The 23,744-nt window shown below is 54.5% G+C and overlaps 1 protein-coding gene across 2 annotated transcripts in view; it reads right to left on the reverse strand.

Moving 5' to 3' along the window:
- The window catches only part of PCSK6 (proprotein convertase subtilisin/kexin type 6), a 46,555-nt gene that overhangs the window by 13,741 nt on the left and 9,070 nt on the right, over positions 1-23,744 (reverse strand). Inside the window, exons 1-8 of one of the 2 annotated variants that reach the window (XM_051797117.1) lie at positions 20,234-20,458; positions 15,009-15,113; positions 10,324-10,434; positions 9,559-9,702; positions 8,897-8,973; positions 8,133-8,221; positions 4,793-4,965; positions 852-1,064 (exon numbers count right to left, since the gene is read on the reverse strand). In XM_051797117.1, the coding sequence (XP_051653077.1) occupies positions 852-1,064; positions 4,793-4,965; positions 8,133-8,221; positions 8,897-8,973; positions 9,559-9,702; positions 10,324-10,434; positions 15,009-15,113; positions 20,234-20,452 (1,131 nt within the window). In that variant the 5' untranslated portion in view covers positions 20,453-20,458. Of the gene's footprint in view, positions 1-851; positions 1,065-4,792; positions 4,966-8,132; positions 8,222-8,896; positions 8,974-9,558; positions 9,703-10,323; positions 10,435-15,008; positions 15,114-20,233; positions 20,459-23,744 lie in introns of those variants that run through there. The other variant, XM_051797118.1, reaches the window with a different exon arrangement.

Consider the following 23,744-nt stretch of genomic DNA (forward strand, 5'->3'; position numbering starts at 1 on the left):
TACATTTTTAACAGGCTCCTGAGTTTTGGGTTAATCTGGTGATTCCACCCCAAGGTGCCCCTGAAATCTGCTTTTTTTTCCCAGCAACGCTCCACTAGCACTGGACTCTGCTGGCTTCAGCCATGCAAATGCTGAGTGGCATGAAAATGCCATTTGGATTTTGTTTTCTGGCTGGAAATTCATCTTTTAGGTGCCAAACCCCCCACTCCTGAATGCAAAAATCAATCGACTTGTTAAAAAACCAAACAGTTTTTGTCAAAAAAAACCCTCATTTGGGTGGAAAACTCCCTTCCCAGCTCGGATGAGGTGCCGTGACAGTGGGTGATGCTTTACTGCCCAAGGTTCAGATGATGCACGAGGATGTCAGTAATGAACAGCCTTGGTATGACAAGAACACAGCAGTTCTTGGGATGGGGCAAATATAGCAGGGAGGTAGGAAAGCTGATCTGATCCACAGATGCACACACTTTCAGGCAATTCCTGACCTCTAAAGTCTCAGCTGTCCATTTGGAGCTGCCACATCCCTGCCAAATGCCTCCATCCTCCCTCTTTTTTCTCTCTCAGGCTACAAATCCTCAAAATTAACTTTTTTTTTTTTCAAACAAGGGACAGTGAACAAGCGCCTTTGGGGAACAGGTTAATATTTACATGGGTATTTTTGCAAACCTCCAGCCCTTTCACCCATTTACCAGGGAAAACACCTCATCCCTGAGCATTTCACGACCAGAGCAAAACCCACCGCAGAGCTAAGGGCAAAGCCTGGCTCTTACAACTGGGCCATCACCCACAGCCCAGCCACGCCGAAAACACCCAGGGGGTGCTGCCCCACTCGATGCTGGGGTAAAACTCACTATTTTCCGCTCGTAAAAAGCCCCGCTGCTGTAGGTGGTGGCGAGGGTGGAGGCACATTCCTCCAGGTACCAGGGCTTGTAGCCATTCTCAGTGGTGCTGCTGATGGAGATGGTGTAGATGCTGTTGGTGTAGCCATCACAAGAGCAGTAATCGCCCTCTCTGCCGCCGTTCCCCGACGCCCAGACGAAAATGGACCCCAGTCCCCTGCGACCCTGTGGGCAGAGAGAGGATGGAGGGTTAGAAGAGTTGTTTGTCCAGGATGAGAGGCCATCTTGGCACAGGGAGGAAGGGATAAGTCTGATTTTTTGATCTGGATATAGGGTATGATGAGGGTGGAAGGACAGGTCCCATCCTGCCCAGCGCTCAGCCCCCTGGGTCAGTCTCACACACACTCCCCTCAGCTCAGCCAGCCCCAGTTTACAGGCAGCAATTCCCCATGAGGATGGGAGAGCCTCCAGCAATGGGATTTTGACATTTTCCACAGGCTTTCCAGAGGAAAAACATCTTGGGTACTCAGAGTCCCTGGACCAGCCAGTAACACCTGGTTCTATGAGGAACTGGCAGGAAACCCCTCAAACCCCATGTCTCCCAAGCCCACAAAGCACCTCACCAACCACCCAAACCATGAGAAACCTTTCCCCAGCTTATTCTTTAGGTTCCTTCTGTTTGTTTTTTAATTTTTAAATCCCCATCACTTGGCAGGAACATCTGATGGAGCCATCCCCACTGGGCACAGCTGTGGGAGCCCAGTGGGAACTGGGGGGGCGGGAAGGCTGCACCAGCCACCCAGACCTCCCTGGAGCCAGGGAAAATCCCAGCTGGCAGTGGCAGCCCTGGTGCCAACCAGGGGCCCCTAATGAAGCTGATGTCACTGGGGCAAGCCCTGTTCTCCATCCAATCCACTACCGGGACGCCCAGGAATAACCCAGCCCTGCAGGGGTTTGGAAGCAAGGTGCCGCCATCCCAAAAAAGGAGGATTTTTGGTGATCCAAGGGGGTTAGGGGCAGGAAATGAAGTGGCTGGTTCTCTTCCGTGCCCTGTAAGGCAGAGTTCTCCAGGGAGGATGGCGCTCTGCCGGGCTTGGCAGGCGATGGAAGAACACGGCGGAGCAGCCCCATCCTCCCCGCGGCTACTCCTGCCACTGAGAGCTTTCGGCGCTCGCCTGGGCAGATCTGGTGTTTGCCTCTCTCCCACTGCTCTGCGACAGCTTCCTCCACAAAAAAATGATAAAAATAATAATAATAAAGCAGCTTTGCTCTGGAGGAATTCACTGGGATTTATTGTGGGTTTTAAGCACCAGGGGGAGCGGGATGTTTATTACCTGTCTCGCCCCCCTCCTGGAGCAGAGGCTTTCTGAGCTGACCCTGCCTCTGGATACACAGGCTAAGTCAGGCTTTTCCCTTACTTTATGAAAGTTTTCATTATCTGGGCTGCCTCCCAGCCAAACTGGGTGGGTATTTCCCCAGCAAAGATTAACAGAGCTGTCTGGAGCTCTGCAAGAAAAAGTGCAAATGCCAAGGGAATTATTGCCCTGCTCCACGTCACGGAGAGCTCGACCCAGCTTGCCAGCCCACGAAGCCTGCTGCTGGCATCTCCCACCCTGCTTTCCAGGGTTTCCTGGATCTCCAAGGAGGCAGCATCCCAGCCCACACACTTGGCACAGACAGTGACCGTCCAGCTCGCCCATACCAAAATCCACACACCCCCAAGGACGAGTCCCACTGCATGCAACCCAAGCTTCCCAAATCCCTAATCAGAGAAATAAAACCAGGCACTGATTGCTGAAGCATGTGCAGATGTAGCAATGATTTCAACTGGGATCAAAAGACAGGGAGCCCAGACCTCCCTTGCATCCCACATCCCGAGTGTTGCCCCCATGGGAGCTGAGAAGGCTCCTCAGACCTGATCCAAACCCACATCCCCACGAGGCCCAGGCAGGGCTGGAAACTGGGTTTGGAGCCAGCACAGTCACATGAAGGACATGAACAGGCACATGAATGACACTACAATACACATCTAACACCTGACAGCATTCCGAGAGCTCACTGCATATTGCAGCTCCCTCAGATGGGAAAAAATCCACTCTTTCCCTTTGCTCTCAAACAAGGAACTACCAAGATTCCTACAAGCACACCCCAAACACCCAACTTCTTCATTTGCCATCCTCTTAAGCCAACACCATGCTAGAGAGGGGGCTCCTTGCAGCTATAAAATGTGGATCTGAACATCATTTGAGCCAGGGAATCCCTCCCTGGCCAAGGTGGGGATGATCCAGCTCACCCCAGCTGCTCATGGTTGGCTGTGGGATGCACAGCATCTCCTGCTTCTGCAGCACTGCGGGGCCTGGGTGTTTGCCCAACGGCACTCCATGAGCCACCAGGATAAATCTCCCCTCGTTAGCTCGGGAACTAATAAAGTGTGGCTGGAGGAACAAGAAACAAGATGGTAAATTACTCCAGCGCAGTCCTATCGCTAATAGATAAAGGTTATTTTAATGTTTCCATTAAAAACTCAATTTTAAGGATTTATAACTCAGTTACAGCTGTTTGCTCGGGCTAAAGGTGGTGGTTAACTATCTCCTTGCAGCTTTCCTTGTTATTTAAGGAGAAGAAGTTGGCAATTAAGAGCTGTGCACGTGAGATAGTGGGTGCCACAAACACTAGTGGCAGCTGGGGGACAGGGCTGTCCCCTGGGAGACAAAAACAAGCATCCCAAAACAGTGGGGCTGTGCTGGGCAAGGACCCTGCTGCCACCCATTTGCTCCTGCGTGGAAAAATAAGGTCTAAAAAGCAGCTTGTTCCCCCCGTATTTACATGGCGTGAACTCCCCGGCACTTCAGTGGATTCCTCGGCAGGCTCACCGCCCCAGCAGGAAATCAAGTAAACAGTGGGAAAAACACTCCACCCTATTTTTAGATAAGAGACAGGCTGCTCACCCCAGCCTGTGGCCGCCCAAAATCCCAGCACGGTGTGAGAAGAGGCAGCAGAGGAAGGATTGGAGGCAGGGGTCAAAATGGGGGGGTTCCCAGCCCAGCCTGGGGCTGCTGGTGGCAAAACTCCAACCCCAGGTTCTCTGAAGCACCCAGGGAACACACAATGTGGAGCCCTGGGCTGCCGTGACACTCATCCACAGCACCCACCAAGCTGCCAAGAAAGGTCTTTTTCCTGATGCTTTTAGCCAATATTGGGCATTTTTTAAAAGCTTCCAGAAAGAGAAGGGCCACGGGGCATCCCCAGCAGGGACTGATTGACAGCTGTCAATCACATGTGATGCTGGCTGAACTTTCTTGCTGGAGGATTTCAAGGATAATAATCCACTGTTGGACCCTGTGGTGGCACCTGTGTCCCTGCCCAGCTGTGACACAGTTGATTGCTCCAGGTGGAAAACCAGGGAAATGCTTAACGTGGTGGAGACCTCTGGGAGAGGATACCAGGGGCCTAGGGAGGGTGGAGGAAGGGGTTGGAGATACGTGGGCGTGTCCCCTTCTGCCCATGCCAGGATCCAGGGAGGACATTTTAAGGTGCAAAGTCACCCCCCCCAGGAACTACTCTGGGTTTCTCATCCTGGCAGAGCTTCGCAACACAACCTGGGGCCTCCCTGCTCTGCCAGGGCTCTGCCTGGTTGCCGGTGCTGCCGGGTGGTCCCACCGGGGCCGGCCATGCCGAGGGGTCCCACCGGGGCCGCGCCATCACCAGGCACCTCCCGCCGTCACCACCCTTGGCCGCAAAATCCACCGGAGCTCTTAGGGACGCCGGGGAAAACTAGGAAAAATTAGAGATGATTGGCTTTCCCCCCCGCCCCAGCCCTAGTGCTGGCATCACCTCAGGGGGCCGAGCTGCCCATCCCCACGCCGGACCCCGGGCCGGCCACGGCCCTGGCACGCGTTCCCACGGGACAGGAGGAGGAGGGCGAGCGCATCTGGGCGCTGTGGGATCCACACCTTTTTAATGCCTTGCTCAAAAGCCTGTTTGGCCAATAGACCAGGTCCATCAACTGTCTTCCCATCATCATCTGGCCCCCAGCTCGCGCTGTAAATGTCAATGTAATCGGGTCTGATGCCAAGCGACTTCGCTTCAACAACATCTGTTACATCTCCATCTAACATACGAATGCCTAAAAGCACAAAAACATCAGACATTAGGGCTTCATGGCGTGGATGAGGATTGCAATCAAAGGGCTTTGTTAGCGGCGGCGGAAACCGCACGGCTCAGGCGCGCCTGGAATAGCTTCAACCCGCGGCCCTGCATGCCAACGAGCCTGGCAGCGGGATGCTGGGGAGCTGCTTGGGAAGTTTTCTGTGTTGCTGGCTTCATGGCTAGGGATGGAGAGGGGGAGGTTAAAATTCACTTCCCCTCCATTAGTGGGGAATGGGTGGTGGGAGTGGTGGGAGTGGAACTGCACTCCCCAGTGGCAAAATCCACCCACTAAAAACCTTTTTTCCCTCCCTTTTAATTCATTAGCTAACACGTCTCTCCCCTTGGAAGATATTGGAGTTTCCTGATCACTCATGCCTGCCCAGCCTCAGGCACATTGGCGGGGTGAAGCCTCTCCCCTTGAGTGGGGATGAGCGTGACAGTCCCCAAATCCCATCACTGCCCAACTGATGCCAGCAGTTCTCTGGAGTGGGAGAAGCCCCAGGCTGTGCTTTGCACAGCCAAAATTGGAGCCAGGACCCCAACTCATGGCTGAACAGTGCCATCTGGGATAACCCTCACTTCCAGTTGGGAATGCCAGCAGGCACCAGCCAGGGTACTCACAGGCAGAGCCCCTCAGCCATGGTGGGATGGGATGGGGGATTGCTGCACACCCCTAGCCTCCAACTGCTGAATTATGAGAGTACAGCCCGCTCTGCTCTCCATCACCCTTCCCCTGCAGGATTTCCACTCTGCACAGTGGGTGGAGGGTGCCAGGCACCCCAACGGGCTGCCCAGAAACAGCCCTTGCAGGAAAAGACATGCTGGAAATTTCAGCATCGTATTTTGTCAGCCAGGGATAGCCTGGTTTATAAAAATGCATTTCCCCTTCCACATGTATTTTGTCTTAAAGCAAACAAATGCAGGCAGATGTCATTCCAGCTGCAGCTGCACTCTGGACACCAGTCAACTCAAATATCTCTTTCTGACGCTGCCCCCGATCAGCCAAAACCAAGCTTAGAAATGTAAAACCAGGGAGATGAGCAGTTCCCAAAAACTTCCTCTTTGTCAACAAGAAAACACGAGGAGAAGGGGCTAAAAGCCGAGCCTGGTGTCTGAGCTGCACTTGGCTGCGGCACAGCAAGGAAAACCAGCAGAGGGATGGGGCCTGTGCTGGCTAAATGTGGGCATGTTCACCAGCAAGCCCAAAATCCGCCCAAAGCCAACCCAAAGCCAGCCCAGAGACAACTCAGAGACAACCACCCGCAATGCCAGGCTCCCTGGTCAAATAATGGGGAGCAGGAGGGAGCAGAGATGGATGCTGCAAAATAAATGAGCTTTGTGCCACACAGGGAGCAATACCAACCTCCAAAGTGAGCGCTCGAGGAGAGGGAAAAGGAGGACGAATGGCAGGAGCCCTTTGCTTGAGCAGTGATGTGTTTTGCCCAGAGCAAATGAAAAGCAACGCAAGGGCGCTGAAGAGCAGCCAGTAAAATTAGATGGGAGCTCTCCAAGTGTGACAAATAGGCTTCCCCAACAAGTTGTGCTCATTAATCGCTGCTTTATTTGTGTAATCCATCTAGAATCACTCTTGGTGCAGCTATAGCGTGTTTTCCTCCATGATCCCAAACTTCATCTGGCTCAGACTGTATTTTTCCCCTTTGCCTGTTGATGTTGTGGGAAGCCCCCAGCCCTCTGCCAGGTGCCTTGTCTCACTCAACACCTCCCCAGCACACCCCTGGGGCAAGGCACTCGTTAAAGGGAGCAAATTAAAATGAGACCCATAGGTCGTCATAAAGTCAACAACTAAAGCTCGTCTCCACCAGCAGCTGCAGAGAAATGGGCTTGAAAAGGAGCAGGAAGGGAATGGCCTGATCCTGCAGGATCCAAAACTGCACTAAACCCCACCAGGAGCTTTGCCTTGCTCAGCTGCTGCTTAGTCTGCACTTGGAGGTGGGTTTTTAGGGGCAAGAAACTTCTAAGAAGCAAGAAGCCATCACATGTGCAGGAGGCAGAAAGATGGGATGGGCTGATGTGCCCCTGCCAGTCCCCCCATTCACCCTCTGCGGGGTTATTTCTTCCCTGTGGGGACTTTCCCCACACAGGCAATCACTGGAGGTGGTTGGCCAGGAGCAGGATCCCTGTGGGCACTGGTCCCATGCAGACACAACCCTAACAAAAGCTGTTTCTTACACAGCCAGGATGAATAAGACAAGAGAAGTAATTAAGTCCCAAATCCACCCCATGGTGCTTGGGTCCATGCTCCCAATAGTCAATTCTCCCAGTGCTGGGCTGGTAGGAGGGGCTGCAGTCAAAACCCCTCTCCTGTTACAGCCATGCCAGGGATGGGGCTGAAACCCCCAGGGCGAGGACCCAGCTCCAGGTATTTGTCCCCTGCATGGTCCCACCAGCCATGTAGATGGGACACTGCACTCCCACCCCCACTAAGACCCTCATCTCCCCAGGGGTGTTATACTCATTGGGTTGGCCAGGACTGCCCCAGGTCAAATCAGCTCAGCTAATGCAAATGAACTCTGAGATGCTAATTACCACCAGGATCCAATCTGGTGATAAAGATTCATTTGCTTCCCGCACACTCTGTTATTTGTAGGACTGTGCAAAAGTGCCTGCCCTACACACAGCTCCAGCCCCACACCTCCCTGGTGTTTTGCCCATGAGAGTATTTTGGGGGTCTCCCCAGAACCCCCCACTCCAAGCAGCTCATCTGCAGATATTGACCCCACCCACAAATGAGTGACTTCAGCTCTGAAGCTCAACCAGCACCACGGAGCACAGCAAACACAGCCACTCCAAGGACAGACCCCCCGAGAGCAGTTATGGACTTTTGGGGGTGAAACCACCACATCCTCAATCCACATGCACCCTTACAGCAAGGATGCAGCCCAAGCAGAAAGTTTCCACCCCAAAATACGCAGAGCCAGGGTCCCTTGCATGCCATATCACCCATCCTCCCCCAACACCCCTGGAGTTCCCTGCAGCTGAGGCATCAAGGAGGAGACTCTCCTGGCAGTATTTGGGGGAACAGCCTCCCACCACCCACCCCGGGAGCCCATCAGTGTGGCTAGGGTGGCCACAGTGCCTCGGGGGGACGGTGAAGGGCAGGGGAGTGCAGAGGTGCGGCCTCACCTCCGATGCGGGCGTTGTAGGCGATGCCCACGATGCAGTACGAGTTGTTCGCCGCCGCCGCCACCTCCCCCGCGCAGCGAGTGCCGTGTCTGCAAAGAGAAATCCCCCATCAGCTGATATCCATGGCAAAGGGTCCCTCCAGCCAACCCCCAACCAGCACCCCAAAACCAGCCCTGAGGCCAAAGCGGCAGAAGAAAGTGCCCCAGGAGATGAAGAGTCCTTACCCAAAGCCCACAGCAAGTGTTGGAGGGTGCAAGAATCTAATGCCAAAAGCAATTTGCTGTTTGCATTTTGCACCTAAATCCAATCTGTTGTTTGCATTTTACACCTCAATGCAACTTGCTTCTTTGCATTTTGCACCTAAATGCAATTTCCTCTTTGCATCTTGCACCTTGATAAAATCTCCTCTTCGGACTCCTGTTTCCTTTCCACATGTACCCATCCCACTTTTATTTTTCATTTATTTGAAGCCCACAATGTGTGTCCAAGGCTTGCCATCTCAGCCACCCATCCTGACTTCATGTGGTTTAATCCCCAGCCAGGGCAAGGAACCCCCAACAGTGCTGTAGTTTGATGACCCAAGGGTCCACTAGCAATTGGCTGGACTTGCATTAAACACAGTGACTGTGCAAAGCCCATAATGCAGCCTTCTTTGCAGCACTGGGGATGGGGAAAGGCCACAGACCTGGAAGACATCCCAGGGGGGACACCCAGCCTCCCAGGACCCCACAGACCCCAGCCCCATGGCAATTAGCATCACGTACTTATTCTCATTGCTGGCATCGTAGCGCGGAGTCGGGTCGTGGTCGTTCCCGTTGACATCGTAGCTCGCAAGAGGATCCTGAAAATATGTTGCCACCATTAGATTCAACTTACCAGGTGGTTGTGGTGGCCAGCAGCTGGAGTGGTGGCCAACGGAGCCAAGCAGGGCAGGAAACGACATTTTCCACTTAGTTTCTGACTGTTTCCTCAGGATAAATAGTTTTAGGCTGCAGTACTGCATGTTTCCCAGGGGAAACATCCTGTTACCTCAGGAACTGCTCCTCTGAACCCCAAATCTTGCTGGGTCCAGCACCCCCCTTCTCTCCACTGTGGCCATTTGGTTTTTGAGCTAGGGCTGAGCGCGTTCATGCAGGTTTTTGGCTCTGCCCTGGTGAGCAGAGGGAGGCGGCTGCTTCCCAAGCAGCTGCAAAGGGAGTTTCCCCCAAACCTTCTTATCTAAAAACCTCATTTCCTTCTTAAAAACATCTCAAGCTTTCTCAAAAAAAAAACCAAACAAAAAAACAACAAAACCGAAAAACTTTTCCTCTAAATATGCCAATGCACAGACTTCAGCTGTGTTTATACATTGAAATTCTCCATAAATCAACTTGTGGCGAGGATCAGCCGCAGCCGTTCACCCCCGCCCATCCATCCCCCAGCTCACGTAGTTCTGCAGGAGGTCGGGGTGGTTCCTCTCTATGCCGTCATCCAGGATGGTGACCACCACGTTCTTGCCCGTGTAGCCCCTCTGCCAGGCTGACAAGATGTTCATCTCCGACCTGCACCGACTGTTTTTATCGCCGCAGTGCTACAGAGACAAACACAGCTGCAAAATGCTGCAACCCCATTCCAGCCCATCTAAGCAAACAGCCAGGCTGGGAGCCCATTTAATCAACCAGAAAATATATTTACAACCCACCCCCTGCCATATAACTCGTAGATTTGTTATAACTTTACTCCACAGATCAAACCCATCCAGCAGCAGTTAATCCAGGCAATGCTATCTCCCTATTATTCTTTTCCTCTTCCATTTCAAATACTGTGGGCTCTTGGGTTTTGAAGAGCTCGTTTCCTTTCCACCCTTAATTTTCAATGAATTTCCCTGTCAAATACAGATCGATGACGCAGGCAGGAGAAAAATGATATTACAAATAGATGGCTGCAGCTCTGGGATGGGTAAAATGCAGTGGTGCTGCTCCCAAGCCTTTGCTGCACAGCCCATGATGAGGGGCTGCTAACGAGGGTGCAACGCTTCAAACTGGACTCTCACGTGCATTAGTCCACAATTTTAAAATCCTCCTGCCAAGCACATTTGCTGATATCAAGGTATGTCACAACTGGCTGGGCTGAACAAAGATTGATGATGCATTTGCTTAAAAATACAGGAGCCCCCCATAAGGCAGAGGGATCCTTGCAGGGAAATACCCACCAGGTACCACATGTTGGGCCACACCGGGTCGTTGAAGGGCAGAGCGTGTGGCTCCCCTCGGACCTGCCTCTTCACCCTCCGCTTCACCTCCTGCTGCTGTAGCCAGTCCACCTGCAAGCAGAGACATGGGTCAGCATCAGCCTCGGGCACAGAGCCCAGAATTGCCCATTGAAACGGGATATGGGATGCAGAAGTGACGCCAGCCACAGCCTGGAGCCGTCCCAGCATCACCTTATGCTCTGGCAAACCCTCATCTCCTTGGCCAGACCTGCTGTGGAGATAGCAGGTCCATTTGGAAGGAAAAGAATGGATGGACAGACAGACAGAGTGAGCTCAGCTCTTTGTGGTCTCTGAGCCAGGGAGCAGATTCCTCTCCCGGTGCAGCAAAACCCTCGAGTATAAATAACGTCGCCTCTGAGTGCAGCCTAAACCCCCTGGCTTAACAAAGCACAGAAGCACATGCTGGAGTCCTGCTGGAGACAGACAACATATTTCAGTGTTTAGTCAAAGTTTTGGAGAAGGCTCAGGTGCTTGGCTTAGTCTTTGGGCTGATCCTTCCGGCTGGGAGGCAGCAGCTCAGCCTTGAGACTTTGCCACCTGGCTCCAGGGCTGCTCATCCTTCGAGCTCGTTCCTCCTGACGAAATAATAAAATTGGGGGATTAACCCAAGGACAATACATGTTTCCCAAAAATGTGTGATGGCCATACACAGCCACAGCAGATCTGGGGGGCATGGTCAGCTCCAGAGAAGTGTTTTTGGCACTGGCTAAGGGCGAGGTGGCCTTGGAGCCGATCACTCTGACATTTGTTTGCTTTTCAGCAGGGCATGACATGCAAAGAGATCAAACAAGAAATGATCCGGAGAAGGCCAGGATTGGGAAATGCTGGTGTTTGCTGTGGTGGGAGCTGCCTACGGTGCTGATCTGGGAGCAGTCACATCCCATCCCTGGCATGCATTAACCCCCCAAACCTTTTATTCCCCACAAAAAAGGGCTTTCCTGCCTTCAGCATGAAGGTAAAGCCCAAGTTTAGTGAAAAGAGATTATCAAAATAATTTATAGACCAAATGTTTAGAGGTGTCCACGTTGGGGAGAGAACAGAGGCACCAGCTGATGAGCTGGGAGGGCTCTGTGGCACATCCCTCCTCGCTGGGCACTTTCTTCCTGACGGCTCTGGGTCTTCTGGGAGCTGCTCATGGGGATGTCTCTATTGTTGTGACTAAGGGTTGGTAACAAAAAGAATCAAAATCCAAAACACAACTTTTGTTGGGCTCATTTATGTCTAACTGTCAGAGTTCTCGCACAGTTTATAGCTTTGCACCTAGGATGGAGGTGGACTGGGAGCTCTGCGTGTCAGAAACCCGACAGCTTCCTGCCTACAGCTTGGGTTTTAAACACATATATATTTTAAAGAAAAAACACTGTTGAAAGGAAAAAAAAATATATATCATAGAAAAATGAGTTTCCACGCTGCCTTGGCTGACGACAGAGCACTGCTTTGCTTGTACTGTGATGGATTTAAGCACTGGAAGCAAAAATACCACTTCATGGTCTAGTTAAAAAAAAAAATAAAAATACATTAAATAGAGGTTATGGGTTTTTTCCTTAAAGCACCACTCCCTGGCAGCGTTACCATGGGTCTCATTGTCCAAGCCACAGCTACTGCCTTTCCCTGCAGCTTTGCTGGATGCAGGAATGATGGGAAGATATGGGATTTTGCAGGGTTTTTGCCAAGAGCTGTGATGCCTTGTGGGGATGTCTTCATCTCAAACATGCTCCAGATCAGCCCCAGTGCTGCCAGCCTGGAGTCAGTATGTGTGGACATGGAGAAATCAGCAGTTTAAGGGCATTGATTTCAAGGGGGAGTTGATAAATCAATGTGGCTGGCATGGGAAAACAGGCAAGCAGGAAGGAGCCTGGGGCATTCCTGCAACAGTTCCTGTGGCTTGTGAAACTCGGATCAACATCTATTGTTAATCCAGGGTGAGGGAAAAACTTCTTGGAAATTTAAAAAACTGAAAGTCTTTTTAGCACTAGCCCAAGGTATTACAGTCCTGAGACCCAGGGGTCCCTGTTCTACCTCTGCAAACCCTAATTATCACAGAATCGTAGACTACTTTGGGTCGGGAGGGAACCTTAAAGCTCTTCTCATTTCAATCCCCTGCCATGGGCAAGGATACCTTCCACTAGCCCAGGTTGCTACAAGCCCTGTCCAACCTGGCCTTGGACACTTCCAGGGATGGGGCAGCCACAGCTTCTCTGGGCAACCTGTGCCAGGGCCTCACCACTCTGATGGGGAAGAATTCCTCCACAATATCCCATCTAACCCTGCCCTCTGGCAGTGGGAAGCCATTCCCCCTTGTCCTGTCAATCCAGGCCCTTGTCCAAAGTCCCTCTCCAGCTCTCTTGTAGCACCTTGAGGTACAATTAGCAGTAAGGAGGTAACTGTGAGAGGCACCAAAGGACCCCATGAGGCAGCTCAGGTATCACTGAGCTGAACCCTTCGCCCTTCCTGCAAACAGAGCAGCAGTTTTATATGTTCCCCCTCACTTTGAGATTTTCAGCAGGTGATGCCCCAACCCAGCCAGCCTGGGTGGCTCCACCAAACACGATAACCAGCAAGGGTGAGGGTGCAACTCCCTTTGCAGCTCCAGAAAAGTGATTGCTTGACTTATACCAGTGGATGCACGTGAGTTGAAGCAGAGATCCAGGATAAACAAGTTGGTTCCAGCATATGTTTGCCATGGCATGGCACAGATAATTAAGGTGAAGTTGATTTTGCCACGGTGCGTGGCCAGAGGGACAGGGACTGAGGCCATGGCATCCTCTGGTGTGGATTAAAGAGACTGAAGCAGTGAGCTGGAGGTTCAAGCCCTGCATGTAACAGCAGGAGCACCCCAGAGAGCCAGGAAAGTCTAGGGCAACAAGAGCTGCAAGTGGAGCCCTAAGAGGAGTGGCACAGCATGGTGTGACCCAACTCTGCATCCCACTGTCCCTCCACACTTCTTACTCTCACTGCTACGACCTGCCCCCAGAATTGCTGGATTTGCCATGTTCCTCATCCCTTTCCATGACCTGCCACATCACTTGGTTCATATCAGCCCCAAACAAAGCAACTGCAGGGTCTCTTGGGACAAGAGGGGAGCTGTGCAGCAGCGTGGTCCCACAAGGACCAGGTTGCCAGGTGCTGCCCTGTGTGTGCTGGGTTTCCCCTCTCCCAGACTCCTCCTCTGGGTGGAGAGCTTGGCTGTGGGTCCTTGTGCCACCGACCCCCACAGCAAACATAAATAACAGCTCTAGAAACAATAGCCCCTGGAAGGCAGGAACCACCCAACATCTGCAAACAACTGGATGGGCTGGTTCTTCGGGATTTCTGCAAGATCTGTTTCCATCTTCCCTATTCCAGCTCCTGTCCTCGTGCCTCAAGGTGAGGTTTTCCTGCATTCATGCTAAGCTAGTGCCATCCAAATGCATCTCCAAGAGGATTTGCAAATGTACATGGGAAAGGGGGAGAGACAAGACATGCCAACAGGCCTTGAACTGATAAGGAAGGATTAAGAGAACAGGAGCTAATTGATCCAGCTTGCAGCCCATAGAGCAAGGTAAGGTAAATGTTAATATGACTAAAAGCCAATTGATTTAGTTTGCATTATAACCAGACTCATTTAAATGGAGGTATTTCACATGCAGAGCCGAATCCTTGGTTTGCTGGGATGCCTGTGCACCTCCCCGAGGGCGAACAGCTTTAATTAAAGCCCAGCACACTTCCAGGGCACCAGCTCCCCTCGCTGAGGTTTCCCCGCCAGCAGCGCAGCCACGCGTGCACCTCCTCAGAACTGTGCAACAGACCTTGTCCAAATATTTAACAGCAAATTTCCCCAGAAAGCTGGCTGGCTGGGAAGGGCAGGGCTGCTCTGAGCACCTGGGGAGATGCGGATGGGACATGTGGTACAGAGTGGGTTGGAGATGCCTCGGGAAAGAGCATCCCAAGGGTGGCTGGGTGTGAGCCAGGCATTGGTGTGAGCACCAGCAGCTTGCTAGAGCATGGGTACCTTCACCAAAATGGTTTTTTCTTCGTTTATGTTCCCCTCTCCAAAAGAAAGAAGACCTTCCCCACCATTAACCCTTCCCTGCTCTACAGAAGTCCCATCTCACAGGGCTTGGGTGAGAAGAGCCAAGGCAGAGCCCCAGCCCTTCCCCACCACCCCAAGCCCAGCTCATCCAGGTCCCTCCTTGCATTCTTGCCCCCCTTCCCCATTACTTTTGTCAATTCAGCTGCACTGAAAATCCCTTTGGATGCTTGCTCTAGGAAAAAGCAATGCAGAGCTATTGCCAAGGATTTCACACATAGCAACCATTGAGGCAGCAAGTGTTGTGGCAACTGGATCAACACCCTGAGCATGCAACAGCCTTTCTATCCTGGAAAGCTTTTTCCCCCTTTTCTTCTCCCTGGCTTTCAGGCAGATGTTAGTGTTTAGTCACTTTTAAGTATTTTTCACCGCTCTCTGTCCCCATGTCCAATGAGTCACCCCTTGCATGCGCAGGGCCATGGTTCAGGGATAACATGTCATCCCAAGATGCTTTGGCTCACACTTGACCCATACCAAGTCAACAGGCTCCTCCAGGGGGAAGCAGGCACCCCCATCCCCACAGAGGTCAGGGGACCCGGGCTGCCCAGCCCCGTACCTTGGGGTCCATGCGGAGGAAGTTGTGCGGTCCCCGGCTGCTCAGCGTCGAGCGCTTAAATGTCCTGCTGTGGTGAAAGTGGTAGTAGTTTTCTAAGCTTCCAATCTGAAAAAAAAAAAAAAAAAAAAAAAAAAGAGTTCGTTTGGGTTTGTGTTTTGTTTTTGTTGTTTGGTTTGGTTTTTTTTTTTAAAGTGTGTTTTCCCGTGGTTGTCCCCCGTTTTGGTACTGGCAGCGTCCCTCTGTGCATCAGTGCAGCCATGCCTTGCACCCCAAATCCTTCATTCACACAGAGCTCCTGGGGTTCAGGGTAGTATTCAGGATGCTGGCACAAACCCTGGTGCCACCGTGCCCTGAACCCCAAGTCCCTCACTCACACAGAGCTCCTGGGGTGCAGGGGGCATTCAGGATGCTGGCACGGACCCCGGTGCCACCGCTGCGGCAAACAGCGTTGGTGGTCGGACGCTGCACCGGCACAACAGAGCCCGGAAAACATTTTTATGAATTTTCACCCATTAAATGCATCTTTGCAAACTGCCTTTCATCAGCTCCCAAGCAGAAATAATGAGCTAAAAATGAGCTCAGCAGCTGCGGCGGAGCCAGGGGAGCTGTGCCTCATCCTCCTGCCTTCCCCACCCGACGCGCTCTGGCTTCGCCCTGGCAGCAGGAACAGCCCATAAGGAGAGGTGATGGGATCCCTGATAGCCCTGGGATGCTCTTGGGAAGTGTGGGATATAAATGTGCTCAGTCTGGAGTCAGGGACAGCAGCAGTTGCAGGAAAACCCAGCGCCAGCCATACCACCCTGCCAAGCCCCGGGGTGGCTGTGCTGCCTCCGGCCCTCTCATCCTGGCATCTGGAGACACCACAACTCCTCTTTTTTCATCCCAAAAGCACAGATAAAGTCCTGGGGCTATGCAATGAGTCAGGGATCTCAGGCAGGCACCTCATGTGAAACATCCCGTGGGGATTCACAGCCAGAGGGATGGGAATGACCCAAAAGCTACACTCACTGGTATGCAGCTCCCAGATCACACAATTTGGGTACAAATTGGGACACTGCTATAAATTCCCTTTTGCCTGAGGTTGGTTTTCTTCTTTTTTTTTTTCCAAAAAAAGAAAAAAAAAGAACCAAAACCCCCACAAAAAAATCTCAAACCACGTCCCATGTCAGGAGCTGGATGCTGGGATCCAGTGACATTCCTTGTGTCTGGCTCGCAGGACCAGGAAGAGCCACGCTACATGAAGACATCTGTGGCCCAGAAGCTGAGGTGACATCTTTAAGACCATGTGTGACCCAGGGGCCAGGGTGACATTCCTGAGGCCAGACCAGGACTGGCTGCAACAGGGCAGGGGGGAGCAAACAGGTTTGTCCGGATCAGATGCTAAAGCAGATGACAACTACTTACATCTTTATCACACTTGATACCTTGGGATGTGCCAGTGCCTCTTACAGGCATTAAATATTTAATTAGTCTTGCTCTGCCTTTTATGCCAGATTGTCATTTCACCAACTTTACTGCTGTTGGTGTGATTTCTGTAATTTATTTCCACTTGAGTTTTTTTAAACGCTCCCTGTTCCCCCTTCCCCCCTCCCCTTGTATTCTTTGCATTACAGCAGAGCTGGGCACTTTCTTTAACATCCCCATAAAGCAGCTGCTCATCACAATCTGCTTTTGCCTTTTAAAACCCATTCATCAAACCCACTCATACTTAGGAAAGGGAAGGAGAATGCTTCAGCTTCTCCACGTTTTGGGGAAACCTTGAGCAAGGCCACCTTGTCTCTTGCTCACTTTGCCTGGAAATGAAAGCACAGGGCTTTCCATAGAATCCTGGAATGGCTTGGGTTGGAAGAGACCTTAAAGATCATCTCCAACCTGGCCCTGGACACTTCCAGAGATAGGGCAGCCACAGCTTCTCTGGGCAACCTGTGCCAGGGCCTCACCATGACCAGAGTAAACAATTCCTTCCTAAGCGAAAGATTTCTTCCTTCCTTTTTGCAAATAAACACAAAATTACCATGTGATGCAAATCAGCAAGAGGACAGGGAGGGCAATGACCCCATCACAGGCTCTGGGGATACATGGCCAGAGCAGCAGGGAAAGCACCCTGTGCCCCAGGTTCTTTATCCTCCTGGGATTTACAGAGGGAAAAAATAAGAAAAACCTTCTTGTGCTAGGTCTAACTTGAAAGACTGAGCAGAGGTTGGTCCCAGTGGCCTCCAGAGGCCCCATTCCACCCAAGGTATTCTAAGGAGAAGAATTTAAAAATGCCATTTTTTTAAATGGAAAAGTATTTGTTCTCCACATGGTGAGTCGGCTCAGTGAGGGCTCTGCAGTGCAAGCCCTCCAGCAGCTTTCCCAAACCATCCCATCTCTGTGAAGTGCAGCTACACGGGTGTCTTCCAGGAGGATGTTTTCAGTTAGGAAGGCTGCAAGCACTCCCCTCCTGGGGACACCACCCATTCCCATCATGGACAAGGGCTCAAGCCCCTGAATTTCAGGAATTCTCAGATGGTCAGGGACGTATTCAGCCCAGTAAAGATCAAGCCCAGAGCTGCAAGTTCCAGCATCTCCCAGACAACAGGAATCCAGGAAAGCTCCAAGTCCAGCCCAGAACGAATCCCATCCACCTCCTGCACTGCAGGTGGGACTGCTGAGGACGTGCCAGCCCTCCTAAAACTTAGCGTTGGACACCACACGAGGAAAAATCCGCATAAACCCTGCACCCAGGATGGGAACAGGCTCATCACCACCCCCGGGCAGCGGCTGCCCAGGGCCCCGGCCACGCTCAGCCCTCACAGCGCCCTCGGCCAGGCCTGTCCCGGCTCGCCCGGCACAGCCGCCAACAAAGCCCGGCGGGGAGGAATGAGCAGGCGTTCGGGGCTGTAAGAGCTGCTTCTTTTGTTGAGTTGTTTGCTTCACTCAAATAGAAGTTGACGCAAGTGATTCCCCAAGGGAAATGTCACTCTGTCATGACCCAGAAGGGTTTGGAGTGTCTCAGTTCGTGGTTTGGGCACAGGAACAGCTCAAACCTGTGTGTGCCAACCCCAGCAATGCCTTTCCCAGGCAGTATCTTGTCAGGAGTCCCCAGAACTGCATCTCAAAGGAAAAGAGTTCACCAGTCACCATTGCAGTCACCTTGCACCTAGTTGGGCCTTCCAGTGACCATCACCTCTCGTCCTCCTCCCCCACCACATCGGACTCCACCCGAACATCTCCCCAGGGCAGGGTGATACACCCTTGGCAGAGTTTTCCAGCAGGTTTTGTGCAGGATCAGGCCTCCCAGGAGGGCCTATCTCACTGGGGACTGTGTCATCCCCAGCAGCTCCACAAGCAGATGACGCAGCAGGAGAAGCTGGGGACACCCAGGCCCCCACAACACAAAACCCAAGCACAACGCTGCAAATGTCACGCACAAGTGTACGAGCGCAGGGAAAGTGGTTCTTTGAGGTTTTGCCCTTGAGAAGATCCAGTGGGAAAAGCCAAAGGGGCTTGAGAAGCCAGAGGGCTGCAGGCAAGGCGTTGAGAGCAGCGGGGGAAGCCCCAGCAGTGCACGAGCTCCCAGTACCCAGTACCCACGGGAAAGGCGGGAGCCAGGAACACCCTGATGCAAGCACAAAAATATTTCCCCTGCTCTCCAGCCTGCACGGGGCTGCCCCGGGAAAGGGCTCAGAGGGGAGGGATGGATGCTCCAGTGGAGACACATTGTGCCCGTAGGCCAAATGCCTCCAGCGTCACAAGGATGAGCTCAGAAAACCGGGATGCTGGGGAAGGAGGGAGAAGCGACAGATGCTCCAGCAGGGAAGGGACACAGCAAAACCCCAAACCAGGAGCTGACGTTAGGCTGATGCAAATCGGGAGAGTGGGAAGTTCAATCAAGATATTCTCTGTCTGAAGAGGGATAAACACTGAAAAGCCCTTTGGGTTGCACAACCATCTTTGCCCAGCCCTGTGACAGAAGCGTTTGAATAACACAAGAGATTTTCTCCTTGGTGGGACTAGAGCCGACTGCAGCAGGTAGGAGACCAAGGGTGGGACATGAGGGGTTATCCCCCATGGGAGGTCACAGACACGGGGACAGGAGACAACGTCCCCAATCCAGCCTTCCCCCAAAAAAAGATTGTTTACGCAGCACCCTGTGACTTTAATTATGGTTAAAAGCAGGGTTGCGATATAAAGCAAGGTTATAATTTGGAGTCCAGGAGACACCTTGGGCAGGAGGACAACCTGAAGTGCCTCCCAGCCAAAAAAGCACCATGGCAATAAACTCTGGAGGAAACTCCGAGGACACCAGCCCACATCTGGGATTACAGAGGATGAAGAAATAGAGAGGAAAACGAGCTGCTGTGCTGAAAGTCGCCTTTAAGCCACCCGTGTGCTGAGTGGGCTTGAAAGCAAAAGTTCTCCGTGTTCCCAAAATCTCAGATAAACCCAGGCCAGAGAGTCCAAAGTTTGTTAAACCCATAAATGCAACTTTCCGGGGTGGGAGGAACTTGTGCAACCCCCCCGGCGGTGCGGGGCGAGGGCACCTCGAGGAGGGGCACTCAGCCGGGGGGGAGCGGGGCCGGGGCTGCCCCCAGGCCAAAGCGCTCCCCCAGCGTCTCCTCATGGTCCTCATCCTCATCCCGACCGCTCCGGGGGTCTCCCGGGGCTCATCTCCCAGTCCTGGGACGCCCGGCACCGCCTCGGTCCCGGGAGACCACGCAGCTCGGCGGGAGCCCCGGCAGCGAGGAGAGCCCGGGATCCATCTCCCGACATCGCCCCGGTCCCGGGAGTGCCGGCAGCTCCGCGGGACCCCCGCCCCGCCTCTCCGGTCCCGGGACCCTCGGCAGCTTCCCGGTGCCGAGACCCAGAGTGCGAGACCGCGGGCAGGTCCCCGGCACCGAGAGCCCCAGCAGCTCCCAGCTCCCGGCATCTGCCGCAGGCTCCCGGTCCCGGAACCCCCGGCAGCTTTCCGGGACGCCGCCGCCTCCCTGGTGCCGAGACCCCCGGTAGCTTCCCGGAACCCCCGGCTCCTCTCTGGTCCTGTTCCTCCCAGTGCTTTCCCGGTCCCGGGACTCGCGGTGTGAGATCCCGGGCAGCTCCCCGGTCCCAGGCTCCCCGCAAACCCCCGGCAGATCCCCGATCCCTCCCGCCAGCCCCCAGCGCGACCCCCCCGCATCCCGCTCCCGGTGCCCCCGCACCTGCCCGCTGCCCCTCGCCCCCCGCTGCCCCTCGCCGTCCCTTACCTGCCCCAGGCTGATGTACCCGTAGGCGGCAGCGAGGCGGGCGGCCTCGGCGGGGCCCCCCCGCACCCGCACGGCCCAGTGGTTGGTGTAGACGGTGCGGGCGGGCTCGGCGGCGGCCCCGCGCCCGGGCAGCGCCAGCGGCAGCGCCAGGGCCAGCAGGCAGAGGCGGGCGGGCGGCGGGGCGGCCGCGCTCCCCGCGCCGGGGCCGGCGGCGGGCATGGTGCGGGGCCGGGCCGGGCTGGGCGGAGCGGGGCGCTGCGCCTTTTAACCGGCCCCGCAGCCCGCGGGGGCGGGGGGATGCTCGGGGGGGGCGGGGAGGGCCCGGGAGAGCGGGCGGACGGGGCGGCCCCCGGCACGGCCCCCCCGCGTCCCCCCCGCCCGCCGCCGGGCAGCCCCGCTGCGTGCCCGGCGCTGCTCCCCGGAAACCCCCCCGCGCACCTCTGCAGACCCCCTGCCTGCCTCCGGCAGCGCTCCGGACCTCTCCTCGCATGGCCCTGCGTCCCCCCGCCGTGTATCTCCGGACAACACCCTGTAACCGCCTGCGTCCCCCCTGTGCGTCCCGGTGCTGCTCCCCGGACAGCCTCCTGCATCCTCCCCGCATGCCGCGGTGCTGCTACCTGGAACCCCCCCCGGCTCCCCCTGCATGTCCCCGAACAACCCCCTGTGTCCCCTGCGTCCTTTCTGCTCGCCCCGGTGCTGCTCCCCGGACAGCCTCCTGCATCCCTCTGCATCTGCCCGCATCCCTCTGCATGCCCCAGCTCTGCCCTTCGGGTTTCCCCCTGCACCCCACTTCATCGTCCTTTGTGTCCCAACTTCCCCCCGGGCATCTCCTCTGCATCCCCCTGAGCACCTACCCTGCATCCTCCTAGTCAGCTCCCCATACATTCCCCCAGCTCTGCTCCCCAGGTAACTCGTGGCACCCTTCGGACGGAGTCTCTGCATCCCTCTGCATGCCCTAGCACTGCCCTCCGGGTTTCCCCCTGCACCCCACGGCACTGTCTTTTGTGCCCCTGCATCCTCCCTGGGCAGCCCCCCATGCATCCTCCCAACTCTGTTCCCCAGGTACCCCTGCAAGCTCCAGAGACATTCCCGGTATTCCCGCTGCATCCCCTCAGCCATCCCATCATGCATCCCCCGGCTCCACTCCCCAGGTAGCCCACTGCACCCCCTGGGTAGCCATCCTGAGCCTCCCTTGCTTCCCTGCAACCCGCTGGCACTGCCCTCCCCAGCATGCTGCCTGCACCTCCCCCACCCCCATCCCTCGGCATCCCCCCAGGCATCTCCCCCACCCCCATTCCCCCAGCATCCCTCCAGGCATCTCGCCCACCCCTCTGCGCTACCCCCACAGACATCTCCCACTGCACTTCCCCCTGCATCCCTGCAGCACTGCCCCCCACATTCCCTGGACATCTCCCCTCCACCCCCACCACCCCCATTACCCCCATGCCCCTGGCACCCTCCTACATCCCCAGGCGACCCCCAGCCAGCTCCTCATGGGCTCAGGAAAAAGGCCAGGAGGGGCTGCCTGGTGGGGAGGGTTTTGGGGCAGGAATCTGGGGCAAGCCTGGCCGAGGTGGGCCCGAGGGGCACCTCCGGGAGCCGTGGGCATGGGCAGAAGAGCTGGAGTGCTGACTCTGCCTCCCAAGGAGGCCGTCCAGGGAATAGCAGAGACCTCGTGGGGTATTAGAAAATGGGTTTTGTTTGGAGAAGGTGGCATGCATACAAAAGGCCAGGCTTGGGAGTGGGTGGGTGATGCTCTGCTCCACAGCCCTCCCTGCCAGCACCAGCCGAGCCGGGCAGCAAACTGACAACTGCCCTAAATGAAGGGATGTTTCACTGGCATCACATCAGAGCTTCACCTGAATCAAGCCGGAGCTTTGGAAATGCACCCAGGTCTTCCAGGGCTCTGGCAATGAGCAGCTGCATCCACAGGCTCCAGCCTGGATGGTCTCAGAGTGGCTGTGATTCCCGGAGTGGGTGTCGTCTGTTTTCCAGTCCCTGAATAGATTCGAGTGGCATTTGGGGCACAAGCCCTCGGCCTCATCCATCTGAATGCAAACACCTTCCCAAGCCCCAAACAGCTTTGCAAATCCCACCTGGGTGTGGGATGGCAAGGAAGCATCAGGAAAGCAATTCCAGCAACAGGAAGGGGACACGGGCTGGGCGAAGGGGGGCACTGGGCACATCATATGTCCCAACACTGGAACTGGAGAGGAAAATCATGGTCTTATTGCCATCAGTTTGTAGCAGCCCTGGCAGTGGGCAGGTAAGGTAGTGGCAGCCCGAGGGAATAGGGAAGTGCTCCCAGCTCAGCAGTGAGATTAATCCGAGAGAAATTTATAGGGAGCCTGTTCTGCATCAGACAGGGCCAAAATCCTCTGGCAGCTCCTGCGCTGGGCTGGATTTGGCCTGTTTGCAGGCAGCAAGTCCATGGAGAGAGGCAGACGGAGGTGAGCCCCTGTGCCACAGACAGGCATGTCATGGGAAATTAGAAATAGCAGGAAATGGGGATTTGGAGGGTTTCTGTGTGCAGAGTGTGTTGTGCTTGCACTAACGATGAGCCAATTTGTTGCCATGGGCAAAGAGGAATTTGGGGACTCTGTGCCCGCCATAAGCCGTTGTTGGAAATCACTGTGAGTATCAGTGATGGCACATGGGAACACTGGAGCCTCCAGGGCTCATCATCCCACATGTCCTTGCAGGGCTGCCCCTTGAGAGAAGTGATGGGTTGTGTGTGGCCATTCCTTCTGATTACGTGGTGAAGGATGGTTTCCATTAGTACCAGCACATTGCAAATCCAATCCTCACTTGCCATCTGGTTTATGGGCTTTTCCTCGAGTTTTCCATTGATTAAGGTGTGTAAGATGGATGAGCAGGGCTGGCGGGTGCCGGGTGTGCTACGTGTGCGACGCACGCACGTGCAGAGAGATGCAGAGGGGCAGAGCCACAGGAGAGGTGAGAACAGATGAAAGAAACCCCTTTGGTTTCACAACATCCACCTCTTTTTTCTGCTGGGTAAGATCTGTGGGGGTCACTGCTGTCGGCAGGGGGTGCAAAGGAGGGTCGAAGTATCTTCACAGGGAGCAGAGGAGGGATGGGCTCCAGGGGCAGCAGGGAAGATTTAGGGTCTGATGGTGGGAAAAGCTTTCTGAAGCAAAGGGAGTGGAGATGGGAAAGGGGTTGCCTTGAGGAGGTGCGAAACGTCATCACCTCTGTGTTAGGTGGTGAAAAATAGGCAAATCCCGGGAGAATCAGGCTGAATCCACGTCCAGGAGCACTCCCCACCCCACTACAGTGGCCCATTGAAAACAAAACCCATCCACATCCTGCATCCCAAACCTTCCATCCCAAGGCCATTGACCACAACTCCCAATGTATCAGCCTGGGAAATAGTTACTGGTACCAATAAAACCTTGTGCCCTGTTGTGGGTCTGGCAGTCTGCAGCTCAGCCTGCAACAGCAAGTGAGGGGGGTGACAGCCTTACCCAAGCACTGATTGCCACAGTTTTGG

Source organism: Manacus candei, unplaced genomic scaffold (assembly GCF_025592945.1).
Source record: "Manacus candei isolate 608988 ecotype Guabito, Panama unplaced genomic scaffold, ASM2559294v1 h1tg000046l, whole genome shotgun sequence".
NCBI classification, from domain to species: Eukaryota; Metazoa; Chordata; class Aves; order Passeriformes; family Pipridae; genus Manacus; species Manacus candei.